We start from the raw sequence: 17,999 nt of genomic DNA, 5'->3' as shown, positions 1-17,999 counted from the left end.
AGTTACCGGATGTCCCATGACAATTGACTCACTCTGTTCTAAACTGGCACAGGTAGCAGCTACTGCTTTCAGACAACCTGGTAATCCAGCAGCCACTGGATCCAGGGTGGCAGAGAAATATGCCACAGGCCTTCTTGTTGTGCCATGTTCTTGAGTTAGGACTGACAATACGCAATTATCGCGAGTGTCACAGAATAGGGCAAATTCTTTGGAATAGTCTGGCATTCCCAATGCAGGGGCTGTACACAGACAATCTCGCAGTTTGGTGAAGGCTGTTAAGCTTTCATCATCCTATTCTACAATCTCGGGTGTTCCTCTCTTGGTCATTTTTATCAAGGGCCTGGCTAGGACTGCAAATCCCAAAATCCACTGCCTGCAGTATCCTATCACACCCAGGAACATTCTGATCTCCTTTTGAGTACGGGGTAGCTGCATCCTTTGAATTATCCTCACTCTTTCCGATGTCACTTTTCTGACACCTTTTTCTATCTGATGCCCCAGATATTTCACCGATTTTGCACAGAACTGTAACTTGTCAGGGGACACTTTATGTCCCTTTTCACACAAGTGATTCAGCAGGGCAATGGTGTCAATCACACAATCCTTATGACTTTTAGACGCCACCAAGAGGTCGTCTATGTATTGCACTAAGACAGAGTTCCCAGGTAAGACCAAAGTTTCCAAACATTTTTTCAAGATCTGATTAAAGATAGAGGGGCTCTCTGTATACCCTTGAGGGACCCGGTTCCAGCAATACACGTGACCTTCAAAGGCAAATGAGAAAAGAAATTTGCTATCTGGATGCAAAGGAATGGAAAAGAATGCATGACACAAGTCTATCACAGTGAACCACTCAGCATCCCAGGGAATCTGATACAGAATCACTGCTGGGTTCGGGACAATAGGGCAACAGGGAACTACTATTTTGTTGACTTTTCGTAGATCCTGTACTACTCTGTACTTGCCACTAGGCTTCTTGATGCCCATAATCGGAGAGTTACATGGGCTACTTACCTCCTGTATGATGTTTCCTTCCAGCAATTTCTGTATTTCCACAGCAACACCAGCTTTCACTTCTGCATTCATTCTGTAGGGTTTAGTATTGGGGTATACTGCATTGTCTTTTATTGCTATCTGTATGGGGTCCACATTTTTCATTAACCCTACATCTTTCCCAGTAAAGTCCCACACCTCTGGCTTCACTGCTTCTTGGAGTTCTTGGGGTAAATCCTGCATGGTCATTCGTTTAATTTCCGAGTCAGGGCGGACTAACATTAATTTATAAATGCCGTCTTCATCTGGGGTCTGAATTTCAACACCCTTTGGTGTGCAAAAGATGGTACAGTTCATTTTGCACAGCAAATCACGTCCCAGTAAGTTTACTGGACTGGTGTCGCAAACGACAAATCTATGCATTTCCTTAAAGTTTCCGATTGAGATCTCCATGGGCTTGGTAACAGGAGTACTAATCAATTGATTAGATACACCCACTACTTGGATGGCTTCTCCCGAGAGGGGTAGGTTTGGAACGTCCACTGTTCTCACAGTAGAACGGGTAGCGCCAGTGTCCAACAGAAAGGTGACATCATTCCCGTCAACCTTTCCTTCAATGTATGGTCCGGACTGGTCTACCGGCAAAGAGGCGCCAAGTACGCACTCCTCGTCCTCCCCTCTCAGGCCCCGTCAGTACTGGTCATCACAAAGGAAGGTATCATTTAAAAGATACTGCGAAGTTGCTGCATTTCTGTTCTCATTGCTTTCCCAGACTTCTATCTCATCTCCCTCTGCCTGTTTTCCCCTGTACACTTGCTTTGGTGCTCGGGGCACCTGAACTGTTTTTACCTGTGGTTGAGTCTTTCTCGGTCTCTCTTTCTGCGTCTGTGGAGTTAAATCAGGAGTTTTGGGGTTATCTTCGGGCAAGTAAGGACACTCGTTACGCCAGTGTCCGATTTCGCCGCACTGATGGCAGGGAAATTTCTTCATAGCCTCCTCCCTGCTCATTTTGGGCCGGGGCTTGCCTCCTCCCCCTTCCCCAGGGCCTTCGTTCTTAGCATTTTTGACCATGTTACTCAACTGCTTTTCCTGCTGTTCTGCGAGCTTCACCTGAGCCCACATCACTTTCTCCTTAAGAGCTTTTTTCTTTTCTGCCATCTCGTCCTCGCAGTACTTTGCGTACCGCAGGACCTCGTCTACCTTTTTGGAGTGCCAACAGATTTTGTTATCTTTTATCCACTGACAAATTTCTGGTCTTAAACCGTTTACAAACCTGTAAATAAAGTGCGTCATATCCTTCATCTCGATGTTATCTATACCACTATATGTTTTAAACACCTGCAACAGCCTTTCATAATAGGAGTGCACTGTCTCCTCTCTTTCCTGCGTTGTTCTATCTATCCTGGTCCAATCAGTTTCCTTAGCTGGCACTTTTAGTTTCAGATGCTGAATTACTTGTTCATATTTTCTCATCACTTCTTTCGATGGCTCCCCTGTTTCTTTATCTCTTGTATACTCCTCACTGGGCCAGGCTATGGCTATCTTACACTCGGTCCATAGATCTACCGGGACCACAATGTCGAAAAACCCATCCAGGTCTTTCCACAGGCATTTCTGCACCTTCACGAACCTTTCCACTTGCCGGTACCATTCAACCGGTTTCTCGCGCAGTTTCGGGAAATCGTTAGTAAAGGACACAATATCTTGTCTGGACCATGGAACGTGCACATACCTCCCACCTGGTACTTCACGCATGGGGCATAATGTTTCGGGCTTGTCTACTTCTCTCAGAGGGAATTCAGGGGTAGCTTGCCTGGATCGGGCCTCATCTTTCTTACGTGCCCACCTCGTTTTCCATCTTTCCACGTCTCCCCATTTTTGCAAAACCGCAAGCAACTCTTTAATCTGCAACTTCCTTCCTGACACATTCAAATTCTCTAAATCCTTGTCTGAGAACTCAGCTCGGTATGGTTTCTGCAAGGGCTTCGATCTGGATATATCTATCCCCATACTAGCTGCGGTGTCGGTCAGTTTTTCGTGGAGCACCCTAGTACTCCGGGTAAGGCTTTTACACATAAACAGCAATTCTTCTTCAGAATAAGTATTCAATCTGTCTAATCCCACATTTCCTGCCATTAATTCTTCTATTTCTACTCTCAGTTTGTAGAGGTCTAAAGGTTTCGTTTGCGGAGCCTGTTTTTCTAATTCACGACTCCAATTCTCAATTTCTTCCGGCGTTACCAAAGAGACACTCCTGGTACCCGTTGCTGATTCTAATTTAATTTCTTTCGTATCAAAAGGATTATGCCTCTTCTGCACTCCCTTCCCTGTTTGTTTGTTTGGCAGGTCCAAGAACACAACTTCGGACTCGCACTCACTGGACTGATCGTCTATCAGTAGGGGCTCTTGCCTCGGCGGGGCCATTATCGGGTTCATAACTGGAGGGTTCGGACCTCCTTGACTATTCCCGTACAATGGAACCACGGGTCCGATTGTTACCGGAATAGTCAAAGCTTCAGGACTGGTATTTAACTGGGAGATCTTCTGAATTATTTCTGACCTCTGTCTAGCTATGGCCTCTTGCTCCCTTTCATCTAATACTCTTCCTAAGGTTCGGTCAGGTATCATCTGTGGGGTCAGGTGAGGCGTAAAACTCGGGGCAGTAGGATGCGTTTCACTTGGACCCCCACCATAATTTGGTTTCGGGAACAAAGTTCCTGTCCCAAATGACCTGCGCTCCTCCCCATATGGAGGCTGCAAAAAGGGCACTCCTGAGCTTAATGGCTTCTCTTCGTTTTCATAAAGAGGTCTGGGGTAAAAGAGCTTTTCACAGGAATATTTTTCCTCCGGGCTCACGGGCATACTGGGATATATATTTCGTACCTCCGGGGGCTCGGGCTTCTCAAAATAGGGCAATACCTGGCCCCCTGCCCCCCTACATATGGATCTGTCCTCCTCCTTAATAGATGGACGCTGGAGATTCTCTCCTGCACTGGAAGGTCGGGCTCCTTCATTATAAGGGGGCGGACTTCTCGTAAAGATGTCATCTAAAAATTCATCGTCTGACTCCCCAGGGGCTCCCCAATGCTTACTCTTTTCTGTCCTTTTCTCTCCCCCAGAAGGGTTACCTGCTGGCATCATGGGAAACAGACCCTCAACAATCATGCTCTGCCTCCACTGTTTCATCCTCTTATCCCTTGTCTCTTGTTTCAGCCTGGGGTACCATTTAGTCAGACCTTTGTCCATTCGAGGTTTCTCTCTTTCAAAAGCCTCAATCTCCCATTCCTCTAATGCCTCATACTGCGTTAGTCTCGGTCTGGGATGTAATTCATTCATTCGGGTTCTCAAATTAAATAAAATTCTGCCATTAAAAGTACCGTCTAACGGAAAAGCCAATACTCCGTCATCTTTTGTGTACTTCACCCAATTCTCCAACCACACACAGGTGTTGTACCCTCGGTCAAACATCATGAATGAGGCGGGAGTATTCGGTGGCGGGATAGTAACGCCCTCTCTAGACTTAATCGGTTTGTCCGTTTTGAAATAATTCTTTACCCTACTTACAAGGGACATCTTTCTCTTAGCTCCGTACATGATATCGTATCTATTAGCTTTCCACTGATCCCTTTCGAACCCTTGGTTTCTTGGATCGGGTCTAGTCTCTGTACAATACGAGTGCCACATACGTTTTCTACGCTTAATTCTGTTTACAAAATCACCTCCAATCAGAACGCGTCTTGCAATTTCGTGCAACCAATGAGGTGCGCGCGTTCAAATAATTTCGGCCAATGGGTGCGCGGCCCCTTCGTGAGACAGTTCTCACTCCTCGGCGCTTCACCCCTCCTTTACAATTGCAGCCCCGCTACCCGCCCGCTGCTTCTACCAATCCCAGCGCGGCACGGAGTGACGTCAGAGGCGCTTCGCGGCTGACTCCCTCCCTTCACAAGGTAACGGAAACTTTCTTTCTTTCTAAAGTGCTCAGTGCTTGGTTATTTAACAATGAATACACATTCGCCACAGTGCTCAAGTGTCTAGACAGAAAGATTTCTTTTACTGCAAGTAAACTACTTCCATTTACTTTTCACGCTCTGCGGGCAGATCTCTTCCGCCTACCCTTCACTCTAGCATCGGTGAACCTGTTATTCCCCTAAACTCATCCACTTCTCCGGGATATATCTGAGTCTAAGGTTTCTCAGCGGACCCCTCTGCTTTCACCCAAGCTCCGAGGAACCTGCTACTTTTCCGATGTGACCCTTACCAGGTTACGCCACTATGGGAATTTTGCCAATGAACCTCGTTACTGACATTTATTCACACATGTATTCAGAAAACCCTAGTTAGTGCTTCCCGGTTATCCTAACCTGCACCTAACTTTCCTTAAACCTGTGACCTCAGGACAATGGATTCTATTCACCACTTGCCCTTTTCAATTCCCCGGGGAGTTCGGACAACACAATACGAGACGGTTTACAAATGCATGGATTAATACATATAACAATATAAGAACAAGAATAATAACAATACAGCAATTCATGAATTTCAGCAGCGTATTCACAAGAGAGTGATCGGTTCCCTCGCGACAGCCGCTCTTATAGCAGCATTAATGTACTTGCAGCTTCCGACTTAACTAGTCTAACTAGTTCTACCTAACCTTTAGCTAGTCCCTAACCATCCTCTGATCTACCAGAAAACTGATAGAGCGCGCGAGGTCACCCAGCCAATGATTCCGCCGTTTCCGGCTTCAGGGCCCATATACTTTCAATTCACACTACTCATTGACAGGGCGACTTCACGGGCTGCTACCAATTGTGTGTGTTCCCTACTGTTCTTACTCAGTGTACCCGACTTACCATTCACCGACACGGGTACCTATGACTTCCATGGATCAGGGGCCTAGCTGTAAAAGGAAAAGGCAGCAAATGCAATTCTCAAATGACATTCAATACTGTTGTAAATGACCACGGACAACTGGAAGTTTTAAAATGTTTATCTAAAGTTTGTTCTCTTCATGCATGAGATACACAAGAATAAGGCAATCAATAACCAAGATCATGTAAATTATATAGCTATAGAGAAATAAAGACAGGGTAATCATTTAAATGCAAATATGAGATGCAAAGAGAAATATGCTATGCAATTCAAGGCAAGAATTCTTTAAACAGTTCAAGTAAGGCCGTTCTAGACCATATCAGAAAATGACAAATTGCAATGCAAAATATGATTTCTAAAGGTAGGGTAACATGGGAACATATCAAGAAATATGCAAATGACTTTACGTTTCAATAGTTTGCGGCAAAAGCATGGAAAATCAACATGTGCAAGATGTCTCTTTATTAAAGCAAAAGATAGGAAAAATAGAAAGGTGCAAGTTTTAAAGAACTTAGAGCAGTAATTACCTAGACTGGTGTGGAAACCAAACCCTGGCCACGGGTCAGTTAAGGACAGGAAACCCTCAAGGAAGGATACCCCTCAAGGGCAGCAGGTGCAGAATGGACACCCTGGACAGGACAGGATACCCTCAGATTAGGAATCAGGACAGGACCTCAGGACAGGACAGCAAAACCTCAGGACAGGACCGCTCAGGACAGGACCGCACCCGCAGTTTGGAAGCAACGCCTGCGTTCCACCCTCTCTGCAGCTATCGATCAAGACCCCGATTGGGTCAGCGAACTCCCAGCAAAGTGCTTCGCCAGCACTTTAAGGTTCAGTAGAACCTTAGTCTATGGTCAATTTCGGACAAAGTGCTCCGCAGCTCTCTGTATCTTCAGTCACCTATTGAGTACGATGGGTCAGTGACAGGTCAGCTAAACCAGACAAGTCGGACAATTTCCCTAGGCGAACCCAGGGTAGATATACTCTTTTGGGACGGTGTACCACCCCCCAATGTTGCAAAGTATCAGAATCCCTCAATTTGGATTGGTCCTAAGGTAGGATTTGGGTAACACACCAATCATAACATGCTATTTAGATGCTTCATTATCATATTTGGGTACCGCCTAGCAAGATTGGGGTTCCCATGAGAAACTGTGCAGAAATACAATGGCAATTTTACAATGTATCATATGAGGAGCAACATTCTCCGTTCTCATAGCGCAGAGGTGGCTTTCCCAGGAGCATCATGACTGTGGCTGCCAGCTGGCTGAGTTCCGCTGTCCAAAGTTGCCACCTTTCAGTGCTCCAGGATCATGCGCAGAAGAGACCTTCAATATGGCTCCCAATCAGTTTGGACCCCCATTCCCCGCGGTACATGAAAAGTAAGCGAGAACAAATTAATACATAGAAATAACATTATGAGATCACATCACAGGGTTGTACTTTCAACTTATCATTATAAAAATATACTTATGCAGTCTAAATGTTAGCTACATAGAAACGGTGACAAGAGCAGTGGCACGAGCAGTACCACATTATGGGCCAAGCTATGTATTACGCATGCGCATAATTTTCCCTCCAACTCTGCAGACGCGTCAGGACACGTGAGTGTAACTGACGCATGCGCAGTAACTAAATACAAGCGGCAGACATTTTAAATGACTTGAGTAAATTATTTTAGTAAAACACATAGGCAAGCGTCTGGAAACCTCGTTTAAACATAAAATGAACATTAGTAAGACGTACACTTATTACCTTGTTATACATAAACGAGGTTCATGAGTACAGCAAGTCGCAAAATATGCGAAGCTTTGCTTCATCACTGGTGACAGCCCTCCTTGACTCCCCTCTACATTAGCATATTGGGATTTCAGAAGATCACTCGGACTTTGGTACACATTTAAACCATGGTAGCTCAGCGAGTTGTATGCTTGTGTTGGGGGAGTTTGACTAGAGTAGTTTATGTAGGGAAGCCACAAACAAAGGAGCAGTTCTGTCATCCAGACAAAGGCTATGGCCTTTGCTGACTTAGTTATTTGACTGCAGCTGGCAGGTGTGAGCTTCAAAAGTCTACAGACATAGACGGTCGGAGTCGAGTTCTTCAGGTGCAAAGAAAGCCCCGATTTAAGGGCTGGAAATGAAAGATGAGGAGTAAGTTTTGTCAGTTTAACAGAGACTCTGGTATTGGGACCTGCAGAGGCTTTTCAGTGCTTGAGAAATCATCAGATTGATACTTGACCTCTGAAGTTGAGTAAAATAATGAAATTAATACTCCCATAAAGTCTCCAACTGACCCTGGCTTGTTTTGGTCCGGGATCCTAACGTTTGCACCTTGGAAACAGATTGAAATAAATATATGAAATACCAGCATTTGTAAAGCGCACAGCTACCTCCGGAGAGGTGTCCCAGCGCTGGGGTGCGTCGGGAAGATTAAGAGAGCTATTGCCCAGAGTCACATGGTGCTGGGCTAACCTGCCGCTGGCACCGGGGATGAAACCGTGAACCCCCTGGTCCGAAGCCAGGCACCCTGGCCGCTGCGCCACACCTCTTCCACCAGTGACTGACTCACTGGTCGGATTGTCACTGTATCTAAAACAACCCTCCCTTCCTATTAGCGCTAGATCTGTATAAAACCTGCCTCACCCAGCAAGGTCACCCTTTGGATGAGCTGGCATGTCGTGGAAGGCTCCTCAGTTCGTTTTAGCCCCTCAGGGGTACGGGTGCCATGGATTGACTTTGCTTCAACCCTGCGAGTGTTTTAGAGGCATTGGAGTCCTGCAAGGCTCGATCCTCTCACCATCCCTCTTCAGTCTGTTCATGGAACCCCATGCAGTTATTCTGAAACAAGTAGGGGTTCAATATCACCTATATGCAGATGACACACAAATATACTACAAAATCAAATCACCCAGTGACGTCCGGCACCTCAATGTCAGGCTAACCAAGATCCAAACCTGGTTTAACGCAAACCACTTAAAGCTGAACCCGGACAAAACGGAATTAATACTGTTCTCTCTGAAAAGTAACCACCGACCAATTCAAGAATCGCTCAAGAATCTTGATGCTCTGAACTGCTCCCTCATCCTATCCGACTCAGTAAAGTCACTAGGCATTGCCCTGGACAAGAACTTGTCAATGGAGTCCCACATCAAAAACTCTGTAAAAAGTGTGCTTTACTCTCTAAAACACTTACAGAAAATTAAACCTTTCATTCCCCAAGATGATCTCAAGACAATTGTACAATCCCTAGTCCTTTCTAAACATTGAGAACGCCATCCTAACCGGGTCACCGAAAGCTCACCTAGCCCCTCTAAGGTCAGTCCTTAACATGGCAGCTCAACTCATAAGAGCTGCCATGGAGAAGCGTGGCTCAATGGTTAGAGCGGCAGACCCTGATGCAGAGGTCTAGCCCGGGACCAGGGTTCAACTCCCGCCTCGGCGGCTCTTGGACTCAATTTCCCCGGACCTGATCATTCTCGCCTCGGTGCCTAGTCTAATCATGGGTCCCACTCTTGGACTCTGGGCAATAGCTTGTTTAATCTCCACAACGGCCCCAGCAGCGCTTGGATGCCTGGCTTCACCTTGGGGGTGCCCTGGAGTGGACATTTCACAGGAAAGCCAGGATGGGTTCCACAGCGGTATGAATACAGCGCTACGAGGCCTCCGGGTAGAAGTGCGCTATATAAATACAATACATTTACATTTACTTTTACATAACCGGTGTAAAAAGATTTGAACACATCTCACCAACCCTCAACGCACTCAACTGGCTTCCCATGGAAGGTAGATGTATTTACAAACTGGCCTGCATCACACACCAGGCCCTTCACACCCAATCCCCCAACTACCTAAACAGCAAACTGGTTAAAGCAGGAAAATCCAGAACTCTGAGAAGCACCAACTCACTTCTTATCATCCCTCCGAAACTGAAAAGGAAAACGACCCAGTGCCGATCCTTCTTTGGTAACGTACACAGGATGTGGAGCGCACTGCCTATTGACCTCAGATGCAACCCCTCCTTCTCTTGCTTCAAAAAGGACCTGAAACTCCTTCTCCTCAACCAATACTTTACCGACCAAGTCAACCAACCTAGGCATCAATAACCTAGTGGACTCCCCTCTTACTTTGATCTTCAAGGATCGTGGTTATTTGACTGTTTCAACCACCTGCGTTTTTCCCCCCTTCACTGTTTACATAAGTATTGGGTCTTTGCTTATATCTTTATGCACCCTCATGTCCTGCGATGTAATGCAAGTTTTCTTTTCCTTTTGTGTATGTAAAGCGCTCTGATACCCACGGAACTAGCTAGCGCTATATAAAACTTTATAAATACATCATTAAAATGGAAAGAAAATCTTGAAAGGTGACTACCATTCTGGTCAGTTGTCCCTTGTCATGAGCAGCACATTCTGCCAGGTCAGCTCTGGATTTAGTTAGCAGAAATAAGGCTTTGAGCATTGTATTTCTAAGCTTTCATCCATGAACGGATTTGATTCCTTATTAGCACATGTACAAACACAGAAGAGGTCATGCCATGTAACCAACTGATGGTCCAGACACGTTCTGAGTCTGCAGTTTTTTTTTATATGTTACAGGCACAGTCTTGCTCTGAAAGGAATTTACTTGCAGCATTGGTCAGTGACGACGAGAACCATTTAATTATAAGTTGCCAATGTGATATGTCAAGTACTTTTTTTTTTTTTTAAAGCCTTGATTTTATTCCAGTTTTTAAACTTTGCTTGCATAATATTATATAGTTTTCAATCAATCAATCAATCATTTGTAAAGCGCACTACATACCCGAGAGGGTCTCAAGGCGCTGGAGGGGGCGGAGGGGGGCACTACTGATCGAACAGCCAGGTCTTGAGTATCCTCCTGAAGGTCAGCAGGTCTTGGCTCTGTCGTAGGCTGAGTGGGAGGGTGTTCCATGTCTTGGCGGCGAGGTGGGAGAAGGATCTCCCACCGGTGGTTGTTCTTCGGATGCGCAGGACGGTGGCGAGTGAGAGGTCGGCGGAGCGGAGCTGGCGGTTGGGGATGTAGAAGGAGAGCTGTCTGTTGAGGTAGGTTGGGCCGGTCTTGTGGAGTGCCATGTGTGCGTGGGTGAGGAGCTTGAAGGATATCCTCTTGTTGACGGGGAGCGAGCGCAGGTTTCTCAGGTGGGGGGTGATGTGGCCGTGGCGTGGTATGCCGAGGATCAGTTGTGCTGAGGCGTTTTGGATGCGTTATAGGCGTTTGATGAGCTTGATCGGGGCTCCCGCATAGAGGGCGTTTCCGTAGTCTAGTCTGCTGCTGACGAGGGCCTGGGTGACTGTCTTTCTTGTATCTGTCGGGATCCATCTGTAGATCTTGCGGAGCATGTGGAGGGTGTTGAAGCAGGAGGAGGAGACGTCGTTGACTTGCTTGGTCATTGAGAGCTTTGAGTCGAGGATGATTCCCAGGTTGCGTGCATAGTCGGTGGGTGTCGGGGCTGCCCCCAGTGCCGTCGGCCACCAGGAGTCATCTGTCATGATTACAAGTATGCATAACGCCCTTAGCCCTCACCTTTCCCGGTTTCGCCTGTCACGTATGCCTGCATTAGGGACTACATATCCCACAAGGCTTAGGGGCCTCTCGCAGTATGACAGGAAGGAGCATACTCCTACTTAAGCCCCGCCTACAGTGAAAACGGGGCTTGACAAACTGCCTGCGAGCTATGGACTTGGTTGCCGTTTCTTCGTTGTCCTGAGTCTGGCCAAAGATTACATTTCTGCCGGGATTTAAACGCTTTCGTGTGAAGCACGACCGGATGTCCTGAACCCTTTGGCACTTCACATTGAATTTGCGGTATTTACCGAGGAACCTTTTTTGAGCTTGCGTCTCTGTTCACAGGAGCTGAACAGGAGACGCTAACATTTGAGCCTGCGTCTCGGTTCACAGGAGCTGAACAGGAGACGCTAACAGTGGAGCCTGCGTCTCTGTTCACAGGAGCTGAACAGGAGACGCTAACATTTGAGCGCGGCTGGGGAGTGTGTCAGAATTCCTTCCTGCAGTCGGAACTCTGAAATTCCTGCAACGCATCTCTACGCCCATGGTGCTTTCCGTTTCGCTGCAGAAACCGAATCAAATTCTTTCCTTGTTTTGCGCTTTACTTTGTCTTCTGGATCGTGAAGGGGATCTGAACACTGTACCTTTTCCAGTTGCGAGTCGCCTCTGGAGTGAGGTGAACTACGTGAGAGTCGGAGACTGCGCATCAAGGCGCTCTCCTCTCACAGCAAGCTAGAGTCTTCATAACGGTGCTTCTCCCGGACCCTTCCTCCCTGCAGGGATTTACGTGCCCAGTGAGAGTCGGAGATTATCTTCTATCATTGTCCTCTGGAGGAAGACCAGGGACTACATTCCTGTAAGTAGGATAGGGGTCTTCTTCTTCTGGGTACTGGTGTGAGTGTGAGTGCGCTGTACTTCTCATTCTGTTCTTGTTTTTCTTCCATATATGCAGAGGTCCCAGAGGGTGTAGAGAAGACGGTCACCTATTCCTGTGACAGAACAGGATTCTTTTGTTATTTTGTCCCATTCCCCTTTTCCCTTGAATACTTTACTACCCATAATGCGTAGTTACATTGTGGAGAGTTTAGTGTTTAGGGGAAGTTGGGAACTACTCTTCACGGCATTGTTCCTGCTGGCCGTACTTCAGGTTAGTGGCTAATTATTCGTGGCGCTGCTGACATCGTCCCAGTCTGAAGGGTTGGAGCCGAGGATGAGGACCTCCGTCTTGTCTGAGTTCAGCTTCAGGCGGCTGGTCTTCATCCAGTCGGCGACAGCCTTCATTCCTTCGTGGGGGTTGGCTTTGGCGGTGATGGGGTCCTTGGTGAGGGAGAGGATCAGCTGAGTGTCGTCAGCGTAGGAGATTATGTTGAGGTCGTGCTGTCGGGCTAAGTGTGCGAGCGGGGTCATGTAAATGTTGAACAGTGTTGGGCTGAGGGAGGATTCGTGGGGAACGCCTCAGATGATCTCGGAGGCTTTGCAACGGAATGGGGGGAGGTGGACGCTCTGGGTTCTGCCGGAGAGGAAGGAGGTGGTTCAATCCAGAGCCTTGTCTCGGGTCCCTGCGGCGTAGAGGCTTGCGCGTAGTGTGCGGTGGCAGACGGTGTCCAAGGCGGCAGAGAGGTCTAGGAGGATGAGTGCTGCAGTCTCGCCGTTATCCAGCAGGGTCCTGATGTCGGTGGTGGCGATGAGGGCAGTCTCGGTGCTGTGGTTGCTGTGGAACCCTGACTGGGAAAGTTCCAGGATTCTGTTTTCTTCGAGGTATCGGGTTAGCTGTCTGTTGACGGTTTTCTTGATGACCTTGGCCGGGAAGGGGAGCAGAGAGATGGGCCGGAAGTTCTTGAGGTCTCTTGGGTCTGCCTTAGGTTTTTTGAGTATGGCGTTGATCTCGGCGTGTTTCCAGATCTCTGGGAAGGTCTCGATCTCGAGGGAGAGATTGATCACGTTGCGCAGGTGGGGTGCGATGGAGCTGCTTGCTCTGTTGAAGACGTGGTGTGGGAATGGGTCTGACGGGGAGCCGGAGTGGATTGTGCGCATGGTCTTGATGGTGTCATCGATGCTCACGCTGGCCCAGGCTAGCAGGGGGTCGTGGTTGATGGTTGCCGAGGGTCTGTTGTGTTGCTGTCTGTTGGGGCTGTCTGGGTGTTGAAGCTGTGGATGTCTGCTATCTTGCGGTGGAAGAAGATGGCGAGGGAGTCGTTGTGATGAGTTGCTTCATTCCGATGTTGGCGAGGTTATAGATCAGGGATGTGGAGTTGTTGTTGTTCTCAAGGTGAAAGTTCAGGTCTCCGAGGAGGATGTAGTCGGTGGAGGTCAGGGCGTGCATGCTGATCAAGTCGGCGATGGAGTTGCTGAACTGGGGGCCGGTAGACGAGGGTGCCTCTGAGGGTAGAGTTAGGGTCTGTGTGGATCTGGAAATGTATGTGTTCGGCGGTGCTGAGCTCGTCGTCGGTGCTAGTCGAGACCATGATGCTGTTCTTGTGGACAATGGTGATTGCGACTCCATTGGCGCGGTCACTGCGGGTGATCGTGTTGCCGTCTGGGATGGCTATGGCGATGTCTGGTGCGGAGGCGTCATTAAACCAGGTCTCTGTCAGGAAGGCGACGTCCAGGGATGCTGTGTCGAGCAGGTCCCAGAGCTCGACGGCTGTGGTTCTGAAAATCTGGATTCGTGTAATCGTTCTGGACTCGAGAATTAAAACTTCGTCGAAACATGACGAATTTGGTATCAAAAGACCGAGAATGACGAGTACATCATGTACATATATTTTCAGCATATTCGAGTGACGTTTCACCTCGAAATCGTCATTTGCGTTCTGAACCCATGGCTTCCTTTATGTGTTGCCCTTTACATAGGCCTTAATCCAGTTGAATTCAACCCCACAAGGACACATACTCCTTAATCGACTTTTCCATGACCTGTGCAAGTTGGAACCATTGCCCCAGGCCGAACTCGTTAGGTCAGTTCCCCTCCCAGTGGCCGAGCAAGATAGCATCAAGGCTCAACAAGCCATAAAACCATTTCAACGCGCACACCTGCCGTATCTTGCTCACATCTGTCTCTACTCTTTTGCTTCACTTACTTTATGATGGGGAGGTGCCTGTTTTATTGGGGGTCCACCGATATCTGATGAAATGTTGGGCCTTGCCAGGTGATTTGTTATGGGCTGCACGACGTGAAATATGTACATGTCATCATGACTCTGCTTTTCTTTTGTAAACCAATAACTGTAAATAACATACTACAAATTCAAGGAATGTTTGCCTGAAGCTGAATATTCTGTATAAAGAGAGAAGCCCGACTTTGTGAATGGCAGCAGTCTCCTGAGAATATACTTCCCCGTGTTGTACTTCTAGGACACTTGTTAACTTGGTTGCAGCCAATAAACTAATCTTTGACTTCACCTAGAAGACTCTGAGTTTCTGTGGTCTGGATCAGGAAGAACCCGAGGTCTCTGGGTGTACCCTGACACCGCTGGGTTACCGGTTCTTAAAAACCCAGTACCTCACGGCATAGTTGCATGCGGAGCGGGTGTTCAGTAGTATGCATCAGAGGTGGTTGCGGTCTTTCTTGGCGGGTGGTTCGTCGGCTCTGAGGCTGCTGTAGCTGTAGTTCTGCAGGTGAAGGGGCCGTTTTTGCGTATCGGGGCGGCCTTGAAGCAGCTGTGTCTCCGTCAGGAGTTGAGAGCGTGCAGAGTGCTGGCGTCGTAGTGGCGGTGGTTGTCGTCGTTGCGCGTGCGGCCGGTGTTCAGCCGCGCAGCCACTGGCATATATGGGGAGGTGGGAAGGAGGAGCAGCTAGGAGGTGGGGGCAGCAAGTGGGCAGTCGGGGGGCGGGGACACAGCAGCGAGGGTGGTGAGTGACAGCGGAGGTAATAGAAGGAAAAAGGGGCACAAAATCGAGGGAACAACGAGTGGCACAGAAGGAACAAAGGTCACAGAAATACTGGAAAAACGAGTGGCACAGAGGCAAAATACAGAATACAGGGGCAGCTAAGAACAGAAGGCAGAACGGGCAGAGAGGCACGGGGGCAGCAAGGGGAACAGAAGGAAAGGGGCAGAAAGGGGAAGAAAAGGGGGCACAGACCACGTACAGGCAGCGGGGGAAGACAGACAACAGCAGTCACAGACACAACAATGAAAATACAGGCAATACAATAAAGCAATAAAGCGGAGGATGAACAAACCTACCTACGGCCTATCACTGGCCACCAGGGATGAGGCGCAGGTGGTAGCCTGTGGGTGGTGGAGGGTCTCGAACCTCCGCGGCAGCTGGGGCAGGGAGACACAGTCGGTGATGTGCGGAGGGGGAGCGACCTACCTGGTGGGGTCAAGGGTCGCTCCCCTGACCGCGCAGCGGCCAGCCTGTATGGGGAGGTGGGAGGGAGGAGCAGGCGGGAGGCAGCAAATGGGCAGTGGGCAGTCAGGGGGGCGGGGCCGCAGGGGACGCAGCGGAGAGGGACAACAAATGTAATAGAAGGCAAAAGGTGCGTACCAGTGTTAGATTTGGGTTGATAAATGTGCAGCTGACATTCATTCTTGCCGGTGGGCTTTGATTGTGCCTATGCCAAGTGATGGCATTTGTCGAAGTAGTGGGTAAACCCGAAAATCAGGCTCTTCCGTGGCGGTTGTGACCAGGTCCATGCCAGAGTACCTGTGATGGATGATACTGTCTGGGTCATTTGTATAAAGTGCCACTTACCATGAGGTGTTGGTGAATTAAGTAGGTTCCTACATTTTTTGTGAATAGCAGTGACTAAGTGGAAATAAAGCTATTTGTTACTCTCCCGCCTAGCTGCCCCTTTACATTGTACTGTATCAGCTATACGCTAGCAGCAAATGTTAGCAACTCTCTTCTAACTTTTTTTTTCTATTTACCTGAACAGTTTGTGCAAGACCTTTGATTATATCAAGGACGCAGTAATGGATGAAGTCATCCGCTGTAAAAATGCTACTATTGTAATAACAAGAGACTCAAAATGAAAGAGCAAGGGGAGCCGTCTGAAGGTGGAGAGGATCCGTCTGAAGGTGGAGAGGATCCGTCTGAAGGTGGAGAGGATCCGTCTGAAGGTGGGGAAGAGCTGTCGGAAGGTGGGGAGGATCCGTCTGAAGGTGGAGAGGATCCGTCTGAAGGTGGAGAAGAGCCGTCTGAAGGTGGGGAAGAGCCGTCTGAAGGTGGGGAGGAGTTGTCTGAAGGTGGAGAGGAGCCATCTCTCTGGGATTATCGAGACACTGAAGAGCGATTAAGGCCTGCAGATGGACAGGGGCTACATGTCTGTGATCCACATATTTCCACAACCTTGAAGAAACATGCACAAGAATGTGGCAACTCTTCTGCCTCAGAGAGAGGTAGGAGTGGGAGCTCAGAGAGTCCTGTTTCTTCAGAGAGACCGAGGAAGCGGCACACAGGAAATGTCCATTCCTTGGAGGTCTGGCCTTACGATGATCGCCACAGCTCTGAGGACGAGGATTCGCCACCGGTTAAAGTTGCACATCATGGAACTCCGACTACTGCTTGTTTGGAAGAAAATGGCCATTTCAAAAAAGTAATCATAATTAAAGAAGAGGATCAGTCAGACGGGGCGAGCGAAGATCTGGACGGAAAGCAGCAGAGTGAAGAAGAGCGCAGTTCTTTATTTGGGGACCACCCTAGTTCAGAAGAGAGCGTAAGCATGGACTTCCCTGTGTGTCGTCATCGCATTTTACACCAAGAGAGTACCACCATTGCCTCGTCAGAAGGTGAGACCCATGTATTCACAGTACAAATGTTTTTAGGTCTGGCCTAGAGACTGCTTAACTGTTTTTTCCCCATACTTGTGTTTGGCAAAACATGCATTACAAAACACATGATCACTGTAAAAACAAAGGTTAATGTAACGTTATGGTTAGGCGTGCTCATGACTTCATAACGTGTGCTTTAAAAAAAAAAAACCTTTGAAATATACTGAAAAAAACGTAGTCAAAGTACAGTTATGGTTACTAAACAAAACGTAAGAAGCATTAACAATGGCGGGAGGTCTGGCCTGTAATTGAAAGTGCCTTTTCAGTCACTGATGTGTGTAGGCACTCTGTAAGTTGTCGTGTATGCGCTCTAGTATTCATTCTTGAACTCAAACATCCATTCAAACAGAAAGGCCTTTCCTTTTACAGCCACTGTAATATATATTGCTTCTTACCGGTTGGCTTTCTTATCAATCTCATTTGTCTTGTTCCTTACTCCGTGCAGTTTATTTCTCTTCTTGTGTTTTCCCTTCCCCAGAGCATAGCTTATTTATCTTTATCAGCTGACAGTTAAGCTCCAAGCTGCAGCTTTATCGTTTTTTACTTTGCTTCTTTTACATCTCTTACTTTGATTTTGGAAACCTGGGGGGGCGGGGAGGGGAGTCCTTGCGGAATTTGATTTTAACCGCTTATGCTTCTAGACTACAATATTGAACAATAGCAATATTTTCTGTTGTTGGAATATATTTATTAGTACCTGTTTTGAATCTGTGCACTGTATTGAATTTGAACTGGCACCAGCCTCCTTAGCCTCACCTCACGGACTTTGCATCCTCTTCACGTCCGCTCTCCCGTTGAGAGCCTCCTACGTTTTTCCGGCTGTCACACTCCTCT

General features: G+C 47.8%; 1 protein-coding gene across 1 annotated transcript in view; it reads left to right on the top strand.

The window, feature by feature from the left end:
• The window catches only part of LOC144821616 (uncharacterized), a 53,124-nt gene that overhangs the window by 22,373 nt on the left and 12,752 nt on the right, over window positions 1–17,999 (top strand). The window contains exon 2 of the mRNA XM_078678855.1: window positions 16,271–17,123. Within this exon, the coding sequence (XP_078534981.1) occupies window positions 16,364–17,123 (760 nt within the window). The 5' untranslated portion in view covers window positions 16,271–16,363. The remainder of the gene's footprint in view (window positions 1–16,270; window positions 17,124–17,999) is intronic.

This window comes from Lissotriton helveticus, chromosome 2_2 (assembly GCF_964261635.1).
Source record: "Lissotriton helveticus chromosome 2_2, aLisHel1.1, whole genome shotgun sequence".
NCBI classification, from domain to species: Eukaryota; Metazoa; Chordata; class Amphibia; order Caudata; family Salamandridae; genus Lissotriton; species Lissotriton helveticus.
This window is presented reverse-complemented; position numbering and strand designations above follow the sequence as displayed.